Source organism: Pithys albifrons, chromosome 18 (genome assembly GCF_047495875.1).
Source record: "Pithys albifrons albifrons isolate INPA30051 chromosome 18, PitAlb_v1, whole genome shotgun sequence".
Lineage (NCBI taxonomy): Eukaryota > Metazoa > Chordata > Aves > Passeriformes > Thamnophilidae > Pithys > Pithys albifrons.
Window position 1 is genome coordinate 13,000,069 of NC_092475.1, and position 14,586 is coordinate 13,014,654.

General features: G+C 48.3%; 1 protein-coding gene across 1 annotated transcript in view; it reads left to right on the plus strand.

Annotated features, from left to right (window-relative positions):
• The first annotated feature begins 846 nt into the window (after window positions 1-846).
• Window positions 847-14,586, plus strand: part of CBFA2T2 (CBFA2/RUNX1 partner transcriptional co-repressor 2) — a 62,226-nt gene continuing 48,486 nt past the window's right edge. The window contains exon 1 of the mRNA XM_071572627.1: window positions 847-912. Coding sequence (XP_071428728.1) covers window positions 885-912 — 28 coding nt within the window. The 5' untranslated portion in view covers window positions 847-884. The remainder of the gene's footprint in view (window positions 913-14,586) is intronic.

The window sequence follows — 14,586 nt, forward strand, 5'->3', positions numbered from 1 at the left end:
CTTTAGGGGTATGTTCCACCTTTGAGGGGGGGGGGGTGTTGTAGCACCTTTGAGGGGGGGCACAGTTATTGGAATATGTTTTGGGGGATACAGGTATTGTAGCACCTTTGGGGGATACAGGAATTGTAACGCTTTTGGGGGACACAGGAATTGAAACACCTTTGGGGGATACAGGAATTGTCACACTTTGGGGGGATACAGTTATTGTAATACCTTTGGGGGATACAGGAATGTCACACTTTGGGGGGATACAGTTATTGTAATACCTTTGGGGGATACAGGAATGTCACACTTTGGGGGGGATACAGGAATTGTAACACTCTTGGGGATACAAGTATTGTAACCCCTTTGGGAGATACAGGAATTGCAACACTTTTGGGGGATACAGGAATTGTAACACTTGGGGGGGATACAGGTATTGTATCACTTTGGGGGGGGAATACAGGAATTGCAACACTTTTGGGGGATACAGGAATTTTAACACCTTTGGGGGGATACAGGTATTGTAGCACTTTTGGGGGATACAGGAATTGTAACACTTTGGGGGGATACAGGAATTGTAACCCCTTTGTGGGATACGGGAAGTGTAACACTTTGGGGGGGGATACAGGAATTGTAACACTTTGGGGGGATACAGGAATTGTAACACCTTTGTGGGGAGCGGGGAGACCTCACTGGAGGTGGGGGATGGCTCCAGACGGCTCTGTGGAGGCCGCCCAGCACAGCTCGGGTGAAACTCCCCCGGCACTGCCGCACAGCCCCGCTCCCTCCCTCCACATCCCCTTCCTGCCCGGCTCGGGGCGGGCCGGCCAAGCCGCGCCCCCCGCTCGTCACGGGGCCGGGCCGGGCCGGGCCGGGCAAGGAGGCGGCGAGGGAGCCGGGCCATGGTGGGGATCCCGGGCAGCGGCCACTGTAAGCTCCGGGAGCGGGGAGATGGGGGGGAAAGGGCCGGGGGGAGTCCCGAGCGGGGGTCGGGAGGGGCGGCAGGGGTGGCTCTGTATGGAAATCTGCGCTCGGGCAGCGCACAGTGCTCGGCTCGGCGCCCGCCGGGGGTGGGCTGGGAGCGGCCTCGGGGCCCCCCGGCTGCAGCCCCAGCCCATGGAGTCCCAGCCCATGCATTCCTAGCCCATGCAATCCCAAGCCATGGAGTCCCAGCCCATGCGATCCGAGCCCATGCGATCCCAGCCCATGCAATCCCAAACCATGCAGTCCCAGCCCATGCAGTCCCAGTTTATACAATCCCAGCCCGTGCAGTCCCAGCCTGTACAATCCCAGCCCATGCAGTCCCAGCCTATACAATCCCAGCCCATGCAGTCCCAGTTTATACAATCCCAGCCCGTTCAGTCCCAGTTTATACAATCCCAGCCCATGCAGTCCCAGCCTATACAATCCCAGCCCATGCAGTCCCAGCCCATGCAATCCCAGCCCATGCAGTCCCAGCCTGTGGAGTCCCAGCCCGTGGAGTCCCAGCCCAGGGAGTCCCAGTCCATGGAGTCCCAGCCCATGGAGTGCCAGCCCATTCAATCCCAGCCCATGCAATCCCAGCCCGTGCAATCCCAGCCCAGCACATGGGTCTGTGTTTTGTTCCCAGCCTGGATGTGGTCTGGGGGCCCGGACAGGGGTCACCACCCACCCAGGCCAGTGGGCTCGGCAGTGCCACACTTCAGGTGGGGTGGCCAAAGTGGGTTTGCTCCCTCCTGGCACTTTCCACATTCCAACCCACCACTGAAACCCATCCATAAGATGTCCCAGTGAGTTGTGCCACAGTGAAATATCTATGGCAGAGCCAAGACATGAGTGTTTTCACTCCTGCAAACTAAAGGCACTCAGGTGGGCAGTGGCCGGGCACCCGTGTATGTGAATCCTGTGTCTGTGAATCCCACCCCTTGCAGCATCCTCTCCTGCTTGGAGCAGGGAAGTTGAATATCCCCATCTCCATTTTTTTTTAATTTCCCAAAGCAGGGGGTTTGTTGGCAGAAGATTTGCCCTCTGAATGCCACAAGGTGGTCAGGAGAGCTTGGTGCTGCTGCCAAAGGGCACAGTACATGGTTGGCCTGTGCCCATTGCCATTTCAGCCTCCTGAGCACTTTTCTCATCTGTGCTTGTTTATCCACAGTTTGGAATGGAGGGTGGGATGTCCCAGGATGAGGAGTGAGGTGCCAGACAGAGCCATGGTGTCCATGGGTAGGGGATGTCCAGATTGACAGCCCGCATGGGCCATTTATGCACAGGCTGGACCATAGCATTGAGATGACTCTGTGGAGGAGTCATAGTTCAGGGAAGGAAGAAAAGCAGTTAAAAACACATCCTAAAGCTCAGGAAATGAGGGAATTTTAAAATGAAGCGTGATGGTTCATAGGGAAGCAATATAAAGATAGATGCAGATGGTGATGTGGAAACCACGCTGGAAGCTGCATTCTTGAGATGGAGAAGGAATTACCAAGTGACAGAAGTTGCAGAGGGTGGTTTTGTACCTTATCATGCTGCTTAGTGCAAGGTGTGTGGAGATGTTTGGACTGAGGTTGTCACCCCTTAAGGCAGAGACAATATGAGTCTGTCAGAGCATGTGGACTTGATACAGCTGGTGGTCTGGGTGGCTGCAGCGGGAGGAGGGCACAGGGGTGGGCAAGCCATGCCCCATCCATGTGGGTTTGGAGAGCCCTGGTCCAACCCTCACTGCCAGTGAGGGCTCTGAATTTTATCAGCCTTGAAGCAAAGGCCCCACAGAAGGAGCTGGTGTGAGATCATCTGCTTTAACCTCTCTGTCCAAAGTCAGCCCTCTGTGCCTGATCTCCTTTCTCCAAGCTCCCTTTGAAGTCACATCAGAGAAAAAGGCACTTTTGAGGGTCATTCCTCTCTCCAGTCTTGACCACCTCTCTTTGCATGAGACAAATGACACACTGGAGGTACCTGAGATTTTTCATTGCCTGCAAGGGGAGTCCAGGAGCTGCCTTAGGCTTTGACAGCAAGGAGTTAGATGAAACAAATCCCACCCAGCGTGTCTGCTCACAGTGCAGCTCAGTGGTGTATGGAGAGACTGGGCAGTCCCTGTTTCTCTTAGACTGAGCAAGGGAAGGAGAGCTAGACCCTTGAAATCCTGCAAAAAATAATTGAAACTAAGGGAGACAGAGATCTTGTCCCTCAGTCATAGCTTCAGGGTGGGTATGTCAAACTAGCTCCACTCTCATCTGTGACACTTTCTGCAACACAACCTTGTGCAAGTTGTTTGAATATTTTATTGGATTGTGGCAGGAATGTATGGATGTATATGTGGCTGCTCAGTTTTGTAATCTGATATTGGGATGAAATTCTTCCTAGAGAAGCTGTGGCTGCCCCATCCCTGGAAGTGTTCAAGGCCAGGTTGGACAGGGCTTGGAACAACTTGGTCTAGTGAAAGCTGTCCCTGCCAGCTGTTGGACAGGCTGAACGCTGGCACAAAACATCACTTAGTTCTTGGGCCTGCTGTCTGCCCAAGAACACTGTTGGGTTCTATCTTTGGTCTCAAGAAAGTGAATAATCAGCTGTACACTCCTAAATTTGTAAGCACAAATTATCTCCATTGCCTTGGTTATCTGCCCAGTGATTTCTGCTGTGTTATAAGTACAAATCCTGGCGATGTCAGGAGGTTTTTGATTTCTTTGGGTATGTGTTAAAGAGAAATGGATCAGTGCTCAGTGTGAAACTAATGATCAGGAAAGAAAGAAGAAATGTAGGACTGTTTGAAACTTTGAGATGTTCCATATTAGTTTAAGGCAGACACTGACTCTCACGAATATGCTTTTCTTCCATGGGTATCTCCAGTTGACAAAAATTAAAATGGATCATTTGGGGACTTAGTCTCGGTTTTCATGTGCTGTGAGATAAAAGGCTTAAGGTGTCACTCTTCCCTTGTACTAGTGTTCAGAAAAATGAAATAAATTGAGTTTTTAAAGCAGTCAGAGAAAAGAAAAAAGAGTTTTTTGATTTGCAGCTTCTGTGAGGATAGAAAAGATCTTGCACTTCAGGTAGAGCTCATGGAGTTGACTATTAAAAGCAGGATTGGAGTGGAATAGTGAGCTGAGTGCTTTCCATTGGCTTGAGCTGCCAAGGAGTCACAGCTACCTCGAGAGGCTGCCATAAACCCCTGGCTAGGGGAGGAGGACTGCTCAGGTTTCCTTTTTGCTGGCAAGCATCAGAGGTAAACTCTTCCCTTCAGAAGAAGGAGGTGGCTGTAAAGCTCACAAAGTGAAGCCATCTCTCCCACTGATGCAGAAAGTCCCAGAGGAAGGGTTCCCACACAGACAGGCAGTTTACCTGCAGCTCTTCCAGTCTGAAACCCACCTTCCTGAGGGCACTTGTGCAGGCTGTGCCTGGGGCACAAAACCTCTCCTGTGTCCCTGTCCCCTTCCCCTCTCTCCCTGCCACATCCCACCTGTGATGCACACCCATGTTTGATTCAGCTACAAAGCTGTCCTGAACATCATTTTGGCTGTATTTGTGCACTCCAGGTTAGTCAACCCTTACCTTAGAACTCAGCTAAAATGTCCCTCACTCCATTTCATGTTTTTCTAGAGAGAGCAGCACTAAATTCTACAGGTAGTAACTTTTCTGGCAATTGGACTTTGAGGTCAAAATCCACACATATGTTTTCCTCAAAGATGTGCTTTGTGGTCTTGGTATAATTTAAAGGATCAGACTGTTCATGCTGGGATTTTGTCCACTGTAGATTTATGTTGGTATTTAAGGTAGTCATTGCTAATAGCCCTCAGCCCTGGGTTGCAGGGGTATTTTCAGAAGATAAATTGTCTGCTTTTGGCTTGACTTTAGGTCCATAGGTGACACTTTGAAGCTTGTTGAAAAATATTTTTAAAATATTAGAGAATTCTCTCATTACAAGTATGGTTTTGAGTGGAAAATACAGCATTAGCCTTTCTTTTTTTCCAGTGGAAATAAAATAATCAGACAAGTAGTGAATGCTTGCAAACTCACTACTGCTTTTCTCCAAGTGGACTTGATAGACACACCAGCTTGTTCACTCCAATAGCAGCTTCTTCCTGGTTATCTGTATTTTTGAATCCCTCGTGATCTCTTGGGAGTTGGTCTCTCACTTGTAATAGCACACCTGGTTGCTGTAGCAGGAAGTTCCTCCGAATATCTCACCTGGAACACTCCCACCTGGCTTTTGTGAGCATTATATTCCACCTTTTCTGACAGGAGGCAACAGGAGGTAAGAGGAGAAGGACATATTAAATCCTACAGGAAAGAAAACAGGGAGTGGGCTGCTCTGGCTATGGACTGGTAAGGGATGGTTGGGTTGAGCACTGGCACTGGTGGGACTGGGCTGGTGGCAGACAACAGCTTGGCAGCGCTGAGGAACCTGTCCAGGGACCCTCCCTGATGCCCACCTGGCCAGCAAAGCCTCTTCAGTCACCTTAGCAGGAGTGGTGAGCACACAAATGGCCTGATAACTCATTACATCCCAGCTATCTTTTGTTTGTTAGCCAACAAATATTTGCTTTATACGTCCAAGTTGTGCATCCTGCCTGCGGAGCCTCTCCGGATCTGGCTGGAGGTGTTTGATCAAACAGAGGTGGAAATGGGATACAGCAGTTGGACTTCTGCCCAGAGAGGGGGTGGATTCCCCATCCCTGGAGGTTTTTAAAGTGAGATTGGCTGTGGCACTGAGTGCCATGATCTGGTAAAGGGACTGGAGTTGGACCGAGGGTTGGACTTGATGATCTCAGAGGTCTTTTCCAACCCAATCCATTCTATGATTCTGTTCTATGATTCATTCCTTTCTTTCAAGCTGTATGGCCACACTTGGTCCTGGGCAGGCAGAACTCCTGGTTGTCTGCTTGGAGGAGGGAGTATTGTGGGCTGTGATATCTTGTGGCTGAGAGCAAGCATTTTGCTGGGGCTTGGCTAAGGAAATTAATTAATTTAACTTAATTTAACACCTCTTTAAAGGCTGGGGATATCTCAGCCGGCGGCATTTCCAGGTGTGGATGAGATTAATTTGCTTGTCTTAGGTGAGGGCAGGTAATTGCTTGTGCAGGGGAGGTACCAGAGCTGGGAAGTTAAAACACAAAGAAGTCCAAGGGCTCCTCTGTCCCTCCCTCGTTGTGCAAACTCGTTTGCATTAAAACACTCCTTTTAGCAGAAATTCTGCAGGAGTCTCCCCTCCTCCTCCTCCTCCCTGATTAGCTTTCGTGGGGGCCAAGAAGCCATTGATGAATTGTGACTATAAAGTGCTGAACTTTGAGGGGAGATGAAAAAAACCCTTCAAAACCTTTGTGGCCCTTGCAGCGCGTCCGTGGGTCGGTGATGGGGTTTATCTTCTGACATCATGAGGATCTCTGACATTTCTAGTTTAGAAACAATAACTCGCCTTATCCGTCGTCATGTTTTTCTAATTAAAGACAAAGCTTGGTAAATATTTTTTAAATGATTGAATTTCCCAAGTATGGAAAACACATGTGGGGAGTCAGCCTGGCTGCGTCCGATGTGCCTTTTCCCATCGTGTCCCTTGGAGCGCGAGTGCAAATGCAGATTTAGAGCTCTGGGTGACAGGTTTATCTGGGATGATTGGCAAGGATTTATAAACCAGGAGGGGATTTACTTTGCTCTCCCTCCCTCCTCTTCCCTCTTTTCCCTCCCGCCTCCCCAACCCCCGTCTCAGAAATAGGAAATTGGGATCACATTAAACCCTAATTGGTTTGGCTCCAGCGCTAGTTCGGTGGCTGCCAAATAGTTAATTTATTGCGTGAGAGTTTGGCCATGTGTTGAGAGGCAAATTTGCTTGAAGCAAGGCATCTCTGTAAACTATCCTTCCAGTCCTGTGCCAGGTCCTGTTTACAGCATCTCCAGAGCGGGGTGCAGGAGGTTCTTTCCATACCCATCCTGGCAGGACAGCGAGGGGGGACCCGCCGTGGGGCTGCCGTTCCGCCTCCCTCACTCCCCTGCCAAAACACTTTCAGGAATTGTTGCCTAAATGAGCTTCAAGTGGTTTTAGCTGGACTTGGCGATCGACGTTTGGGAACTGCCAGCCAGATAAGACGTGGGAGGCTCTCGGGAGAATCAATGCATCTGTTTGGGAGATAGCAGCAGGCCTGGGCTGTCACCACGGAGCAGGGCCAGGTGGGCAGTGCCCAGGGGTGGTGAGATGGCTTTTCCTGGGTGATGTGAGGAGGGGCAAATGGGAAGCAGGCAGATCTGTCTGGCTTCCCAGGGCACCACACAACCCCCCCCTTGTTCCTGCCCTTCTCCATGAGGCCACTTGGGCTGGTGGCTGTTGGACACCCTGGATTTGGCATCACTTGCTGTTGGACTGGAGGTGTCTATCTAGTTGTGTTTGGCTTCTGTGAAGTTTTCTGGAAGTTTGCCTCCAGTAGAAGAGCTTACATGGGCTTGAAGGATGAGCAGCTGTCACTTAGACCATCACTGCATTCACCAGCTCTTGATGGAGCTGTTTGGATTTCAGAGGATGCTGCAGCCAGAGTTAAAGACTCTCACTGTTAGCATGTCTCCATAGATCCAGAATATGATTTGCAAGAGGCTGTGTAAGGAATAAATCCATGGCTGTGGCATTTTCTTTCATTTCTTGCTGAGTTAAATAACAAACTTTGTGTAAGGGAGCTGCTTCCAGCTCCGAGGCAACAGAATTATCACCGTCGCGCTCAGCAGAGCCCCTTCTCTGTCAGCTGCTATTTCCATTGTGAACTTGATACCTGAAGGTTCAATATTGTGACCCTTTAATTTTCAGCTGCTGAAACGTACCCTGCGAGCTGGCTGAAGGGGGAGAGCTCAGAGGGGAATTTGCAATAGTTATGCAGTGGGAGCAGTGTGTTTCTTTGGGTATTTCTTAAATGCTGAGTGTTTAGGAGAAATTGATAGGTAGTAGCAGGGCACATTTAGCAGTAGTTTTGCTTCTGTAGCTCTTGCTTCCTGGGATGTAATAAAATCCATTAAGTTCTATTTATGATCTAAGGCCCAGTATAGTAATAGTTTTATTTGGATAATTATGGCTGTTCTCCCAATAATGAGAATACTGAACATTTCCAGGCACACTGCAAGGTTTAGAGTGGTACAGGGCTGGCACAGTCAAATGTTTGCCAGTTTTACTGAGGAGTCAGAGAGGCATCAGATCAACAAAAAAAACCCCCTGGATTAAGCCAAGTCTCTTTGTAGGAAGGCAGCTCTTGCCCTTGGGTGCCACGTTGTGCTGTGCTGCCCTGGATTTGCCAGCCATGGAGGTGCAGCAGGGTTAGGCAGACAAAAGGGAGACAAATTGGACAGATATGGGAAGTAAATGTGGTGGTTTCCCTTGGAGAGCACCTTTTAATCCCCAGATCTGAAGGCAGGTTCAACATCCATCAGGGAGCAGCCGCTCCCCACTAGTGTATCTCCTACCTCGTTTGAAATGCAGCCACTTCTGGGATGAGCTACTGTAATTACTTTAAAGTACATCATACTTCCACTGCTTTTGGCAGGAAGGAAGGAGGAATACTGTGCTCCATCGCCAGACAAAATAGAAATCAACAATTGGGATTTTTCTCCAAGAGCGGATCTATCTCCTCTGCCATTAAACCCGAGTTGGATGGGAGCCTTGTACCCATTTTGCTTTCCCGGTGTGAGTGTGGCGTTCTGCAGCACACAGCCCGTGTTCACACGGAGATTTAAAGCAGTGAATTCCAGCCAGAAATTCTTTCTAGCACTTTGCTTTCCTTCTGCTGTTTGCTTCCCTCTTCTCACTACAGATGCTGATGGATCACCTTCCGTGGTGAGTAACGATACACGCTGTACTTTACGCTGTGCTGAGAAACTCTGTCATCTTACATCTTCAGGAACGTTGTTTCAGGGTGGCATTCCCACTCCTAAACCATCACAGGTTAGGAAGAGCTAAAAACCTTTGTGCTTGGCTTGAGGTCTGTTGTGTTGCCCGAACACCATCCTCCTGTTTGCACCTGGGCAGGTTTCTGAGTGGGTGCCCGTGTGTGTGCCAAGGTTGGCTGTATGTACAAGCAGATCATAGAATCATAGAATGGATTGGGTTGGAAAAGACCTCCAAGATCATCGAGTCCAACCCTTGGTCCAACTCCAGTCCCTTTACCAGATCATGGCACTCAGTGCAATGTCCAGTGTCACCTTAAAAACCTCCAGGGATGGGGAATCCACCACCTCTCTGGGCAGCCCATTCCAATGCCTGAGCACTCTCTCTGCAAAGAATTTTTTTCTGATCTCCAACTTCAATTTCCCCTGGCAGAGCTTGAGCCCATCGTGCCCCCTTGTCCTATTGCTGAGTGCCTGGGAGAAGAGACCAACCCCCACCTGGCCAGAACTTCCCTTCAGGCAGTTCCAGACAGTGCTGAGGTCACCTCTGAGCCTCCTCTTCTCCAGGCTGAACACCCCCAGCTCCCTCAGCCTCTCCCCACAGCACTTGTGCTCCAGTCCCTTCTCCAGCCTCGTTGCTCTTCTCTGGCCCTGCTCCAGCCCCTCAATCTCTTTCCTCAACTGAGGGGCCCAGAACTGAACACAACACTCAAGGTGTGGCCTCCCCAAGGCAGAGTCCAGGGGAAGGGTCACTGTCCTGGTCCTGCTGGCCAGGTTTCTAACTTGCTTTTTTCCCTACTCCCTTCTCCTCCCCATTCATAGAGGGGAGTTGTGTTAAATTTGACACCGTCCTCGTGGAACCATCTATTTCCCTGAACCAATTAGACTCTCTACAACTTCCTGAAAAGAGGTTGTGAAAGGATGAGAGGAAGTGGGCTCAAGTTGTGCCAGGGCAGGTTCAGATTAGATATTACAAAATATATTTCAGTGAAAGAGCTGTCAAGCATTGGAAGAAGTTGCCCAGGGAGCTGGTGGAGACACTGTCTCTGGAAGTGTTCAAGAGGCATCTGGACATGGCAGTTGGGGATATGGTTTAGGGGTGGTTATGGTGATGCTGAGTGGGCATTTGGACTAAATGATCTTGAAGGTCTTTTCCAACCTTGATAATTCTGTGATTCCGTGGTGACTGTTTTTTTTTGGTTTGTTTTTTTTTTTTGCCAGAAGATTTGCTTAGAGATGGAGAGAAAAAGCTGCAATCTCGAGGATGGTTTCCAGAAAAATACTGGGCAAATTTGAGGCAACCCTGAAGCAAATTAGTTTAGCAGATCTGGGAGGGCATCCCCAGGACCTTCCCAGAGCTGGAATGGTTCAGGGGTGTGGGATGGAGAAGCACAGGAACAGGGGCAGGTCTTTGACCTGGTCTCTGCTGTCCTCTGTGCCTCCATCTCTTGGAAGCCAAGCCACCTCTCACCTATGCAGTTGTACGCAGAAAAGAGGAATAGGAATTTGGAGAGACAGACAGTGGCTGTTCATAGTTTGTAAACCTGACCGTGGGGTATCAGGCACTGCAAATCAACATTTTGGGTGGATCACCTGCATCCAGTTCCTACTGTTTGTTTACCCCTGTGCTGCAAACACCTGGCTCCAGGTCACTGCCCTTGGTCCACCTGAATTTCCACATTCCAGAATACACTGGTGGTGCCTTTTTCAACCTCAGGGGATGATTTTTATTGTGAATGCTTGGTCCTACCTCTTTATTTGAGCACCTGGAAGTTAATTTTATGGAACCTTCCTAGGAAGAATTTTGGCCTTGCACTGGCTTTGCACTGCAGTACTCCAAAAATGTCTGACCATTTTCTTCTTGAATATATTTGTCTCATTGAACTAACCTTTTTTTCCCCTGTGTAGTGAGGGAAAATAAAACTTCTTTGTGCATGTGAATGGGTAAATAACTATCAGAGCACACCAACTGTTGAGAGGTGATTTTTAGATGTTTCTTGATTTGCCTGCTACAAGTTTAATTTAAATGTTAAGTCTTCACTCCCTGAAGCTACTGCATTCATCAGGTTTTATTTCCCATTTAATAATTACAGCAGTTTCCCTTGAGCCCTGTACCTCTAATTAAGAAAGCCAAGTTTGATATAAAGTTAATGGAATGAAGTTTGTTATATTTTTATGGTAACATACACTCACAAAAAAACCACTTGGAGACTTCATTGTTTACCACATCTTCTTGTGCCTCCATCCATGCTGAGGACTATCCTGATGATGTAAGGACAGTTGAGCTTCCAAGCCTAGGATCTTGTGCATGTAGGAATTCTTGCCTTCAGTCTCACAGGTACCAAACAGGATAGTTTGGCTGGCACAGGATCTCTGCTTTTCCTTGTGCATCTTTCAATAAGAATTGCCTCAGTTTCCACCAGCACTGCACTTTCACTGTCCTGCCAGTGCTTTTGATGGTCTAAGGCAGCCCAGGAAGCCCTGGAGAACTTGACCAGTCACCATCCAGGCTCTGTGAGCCCCTTTTGGTGAAAGCCAAGGTGAGGACAGCCAAAGGACAGATCTCCCTGTGTACATGCAATGCAGCACACCAGGAGTCTCAATCTGTCACTGGTGATCTGGTCCAAATGGCTGTGCCGCCCAAGCAGCAGCTCCGTGAATGGACATGATGCACCTCTTCACACCTGTTTTATAACACAGAAGCAAAATATTCAGGGCATCCAAACAGTTTACAGCCCAACAAACAAATTCTGGCAGTGGGAGCGTGAGTTTCCATCTCATTAAGCTGTTGGCAAAGCTCTGGTAATTCCAGTCACTGATACAGTGCAGGAATTATCCCTGGACATGACTGGCCATGTCAGGTCAGAGCATCACTGTTCTTTCTCAGCAGTTTTGTGTTTGTACTTGAGGGTAAGAGAAAGTGTTGAAATGTCAATTCATTGGATTCTTCTCTGGTGCTGGAGCAAGGTCCTGTGAGGTCAGAAAAAAGTGTCTGAGGATTTCTGTACAATGGGCATAGAGTGAATTTCTACACCTGAGTTGGAATGAGAAATTATTTTCAAATCTAAGCTTTTTTTAATACAGAACCTGACATGTATTCTCATGTATTCAAGACAGAGGCTTGAAGGTTCATCTTGGAGCTCACCAGCTGCACTGCAACCCAGATGGGCTTTGACAGTCCCTGCCATCTCCCAGCTCCTCACTGGGCTGTATAAATTCAGCTGTTTGATCCACTCTCTGGGGGCAGATCAGCTCTACCTTGGCCATTCCTGTTTGGGGAACTGTGCTGTGAGTTGGAGAGATGGAACTGGATGAACTGGAGATTGAGATGTCCTCGGGCTCCTCCGGCAGGCAGAGGATGAGGTGTTTTGTTGGCAGGGTGGCACACAGATGTCTGGAGGCATGGGAAGTTTGTCTCCAGTGCTGTTACAGATTTGATGGTGTCTTGCAAAGAAGAGAGAGCAGTTTGCTCTCCCTGCCACATGTTCACAGGCACATGCAAAATTCATTTGAGAGGTTGCTCGTCCAGTCCCAGAGACTAAGGAATGTTGTAGGAGGGCTTTTATAAAATTTATATGCTTTAGCAAAGTCCTGTAGTTTCCTCATTAAAGCAGGATTATCCTTTTGGGATTAGCTGTTCTGCATGGGTGAGGAAGACAGCCACACTCCACTTCCATGATGAACTTCTCCTGCCTGCAGAGAGGTGCTGAGAGACAGGAGGGGCCGAGTCCCCAGGAGGCACAGGGGTGCAGATGTTTGGAAAAGGGACCCAAGAGGAACTTTTACAAACATTGAGTTGATTTGACTTGACTCCTGAACACGTGGAAGAATCGTAGTGGGCTGCACCTCCAGCACTTCCTACCATTCAAACATCCCATCTCTGAGACTTGTCCTGGCATTTAACAGCCTCTGTCATTGTGTGAACCTTAGGGAGTGAATTTGCTGCTTTTCCAGGTGCCGAAACAAACAGGCAGGAAAACCTTTTAATTTGCACAAGGATTTTCCACAGTTCATAGAAGTTGACCCTGTAGATTTTCTGGAACTAGTTCCTCTCAGTTTGGCTTTGGAAGATCTAGTTTAACCCTCAAATTATCTCCTTTTCCCCAAAGCTTTATTACAGAGAATGGTTTGGTTGGAAGGGACCTTAAAGCTCATCTCATTCCAGGTCCCTGCCATGGGCAGGGGCATCTTCCAGGTACTCAGAGCCCAATCCAGCCTGTCCTTGAGCATATCTCATGGATTTGTTCTATATGACTGCAATGCTCTATTCAATTCAAGTCATCTAAAATTCACTGCTAAGTAAAAAAAACCTTCTTTACCTGAATCTCTAGTGTCCAGACATGTGGAGGTTTTTTTAAGTGCACTACCTGCCTCTGCAGCCTGTAGACACATAGTAACATACTTTTGTGTTCCTAATATAAATATTACCATCATTGACCAAGGACGTGCAGGGAAATGGTGCAAAGAAGTGCTGAAGCAGAACTGTTAACCAGATTAGATGTATTACACTGCTGCTTAGTTGTGAGGAGTCTCCCAAGAAGAATGAGCTGTTGGACTAGAAGCCTCCTCAGACTGCAGTATTAACCTGAGAGAGGTGTTATTTGACAGGACTACTGCAAAAATTCCCCAGAAAACAGTTTTAGTACTTCTCTTGTCCTGCTCATAATGACATTCCCTATAGAATATTTGTCATCTGCTTTTCTAGAGCAGTAAAATTCCAAGTACTCATGCTGTGGCTTGGAGCATCAGGTCAGACCTCAGCAGTGAACAGAAAGATGGTTTTCCTTCTCCTATCCCAGATGGAGCTTCCTGCCAGCCTGGCACCCATTGGGGTGCCTGGGCACAGCTGCAGCTGTTGTGCTGGTTGGGGTGGTGCAACCCAAAGCTGTTGTGAGAGGTGCAACTGGTTTTAAGAGTAGAGTCCTTGGGGCATCTGATGGGGGTCTGCCCAGAGTAGGACTGGTGGTGGATTTGTCACTCATCTTCCACGCTTTCAGGGGTTTGTTTTGGTGGTCAGTGGAAAGCTGCCCAGCTGGGCTTTTTACATTCCCAAGCTGAGGATTTCAGGTTCAAAGCAGGCAGATTATTAACCACAAACAGCCTTTACAACCCAAACACTGATAGGGCCTTAAGTAGGGCAGGAGCTGCTGTAACTCTGCTCTCCCCCTGCACCACAGGGCAGGGCTGTGCCTGGCCAGGTGTTTGCCTTTAACTGCAGCTGCTCCATCTGCAGGAGCAGGTGGAGGCGTTGAGCAAAACACAGCTGGGTAAAGTTAAGAGCAGCCCTGGAGGTGCTCCTTCACCTGGGCAGAGGACACCCCAGAGCAGGATCACAGGCAATAAACTTGGCTTCACCTGAGCCCCAGCTCTGGGTAGAATTAATGAAATGAAGAGGAAGTAACTGTATGCTTGAGCAGCTTTAGTTTTTGGTTTTGTTTTTTTTTTTCTCAGTAGCAACAGCCAAATCAAATCAGCTCTTTCCAGAACGCTGCCGTTTAACCACCTCTGCCATCAGCTCCAACCCCACTTCAGAGAAGCTTTGCTGGTGAATCTCTCTTTCATCTCCTACTTCAGGTTTTTATTATTGTTTCTTTTTTTAAAATTAAGATGTTTCTTTCTTGTTCTTCCCCCAGAGATTTTTCGGTTATAACTTATGGTGTAAAAAAAAAAGTCAAGATTTTGATGACTTTAAAGTTTTAAATTTAGTAAATGTGAGGTTTTGGTTGAAGGTAATTTTTTTTCTCTTCCTTTTTCCTCTCTCTGTGTATGTTAATTAAC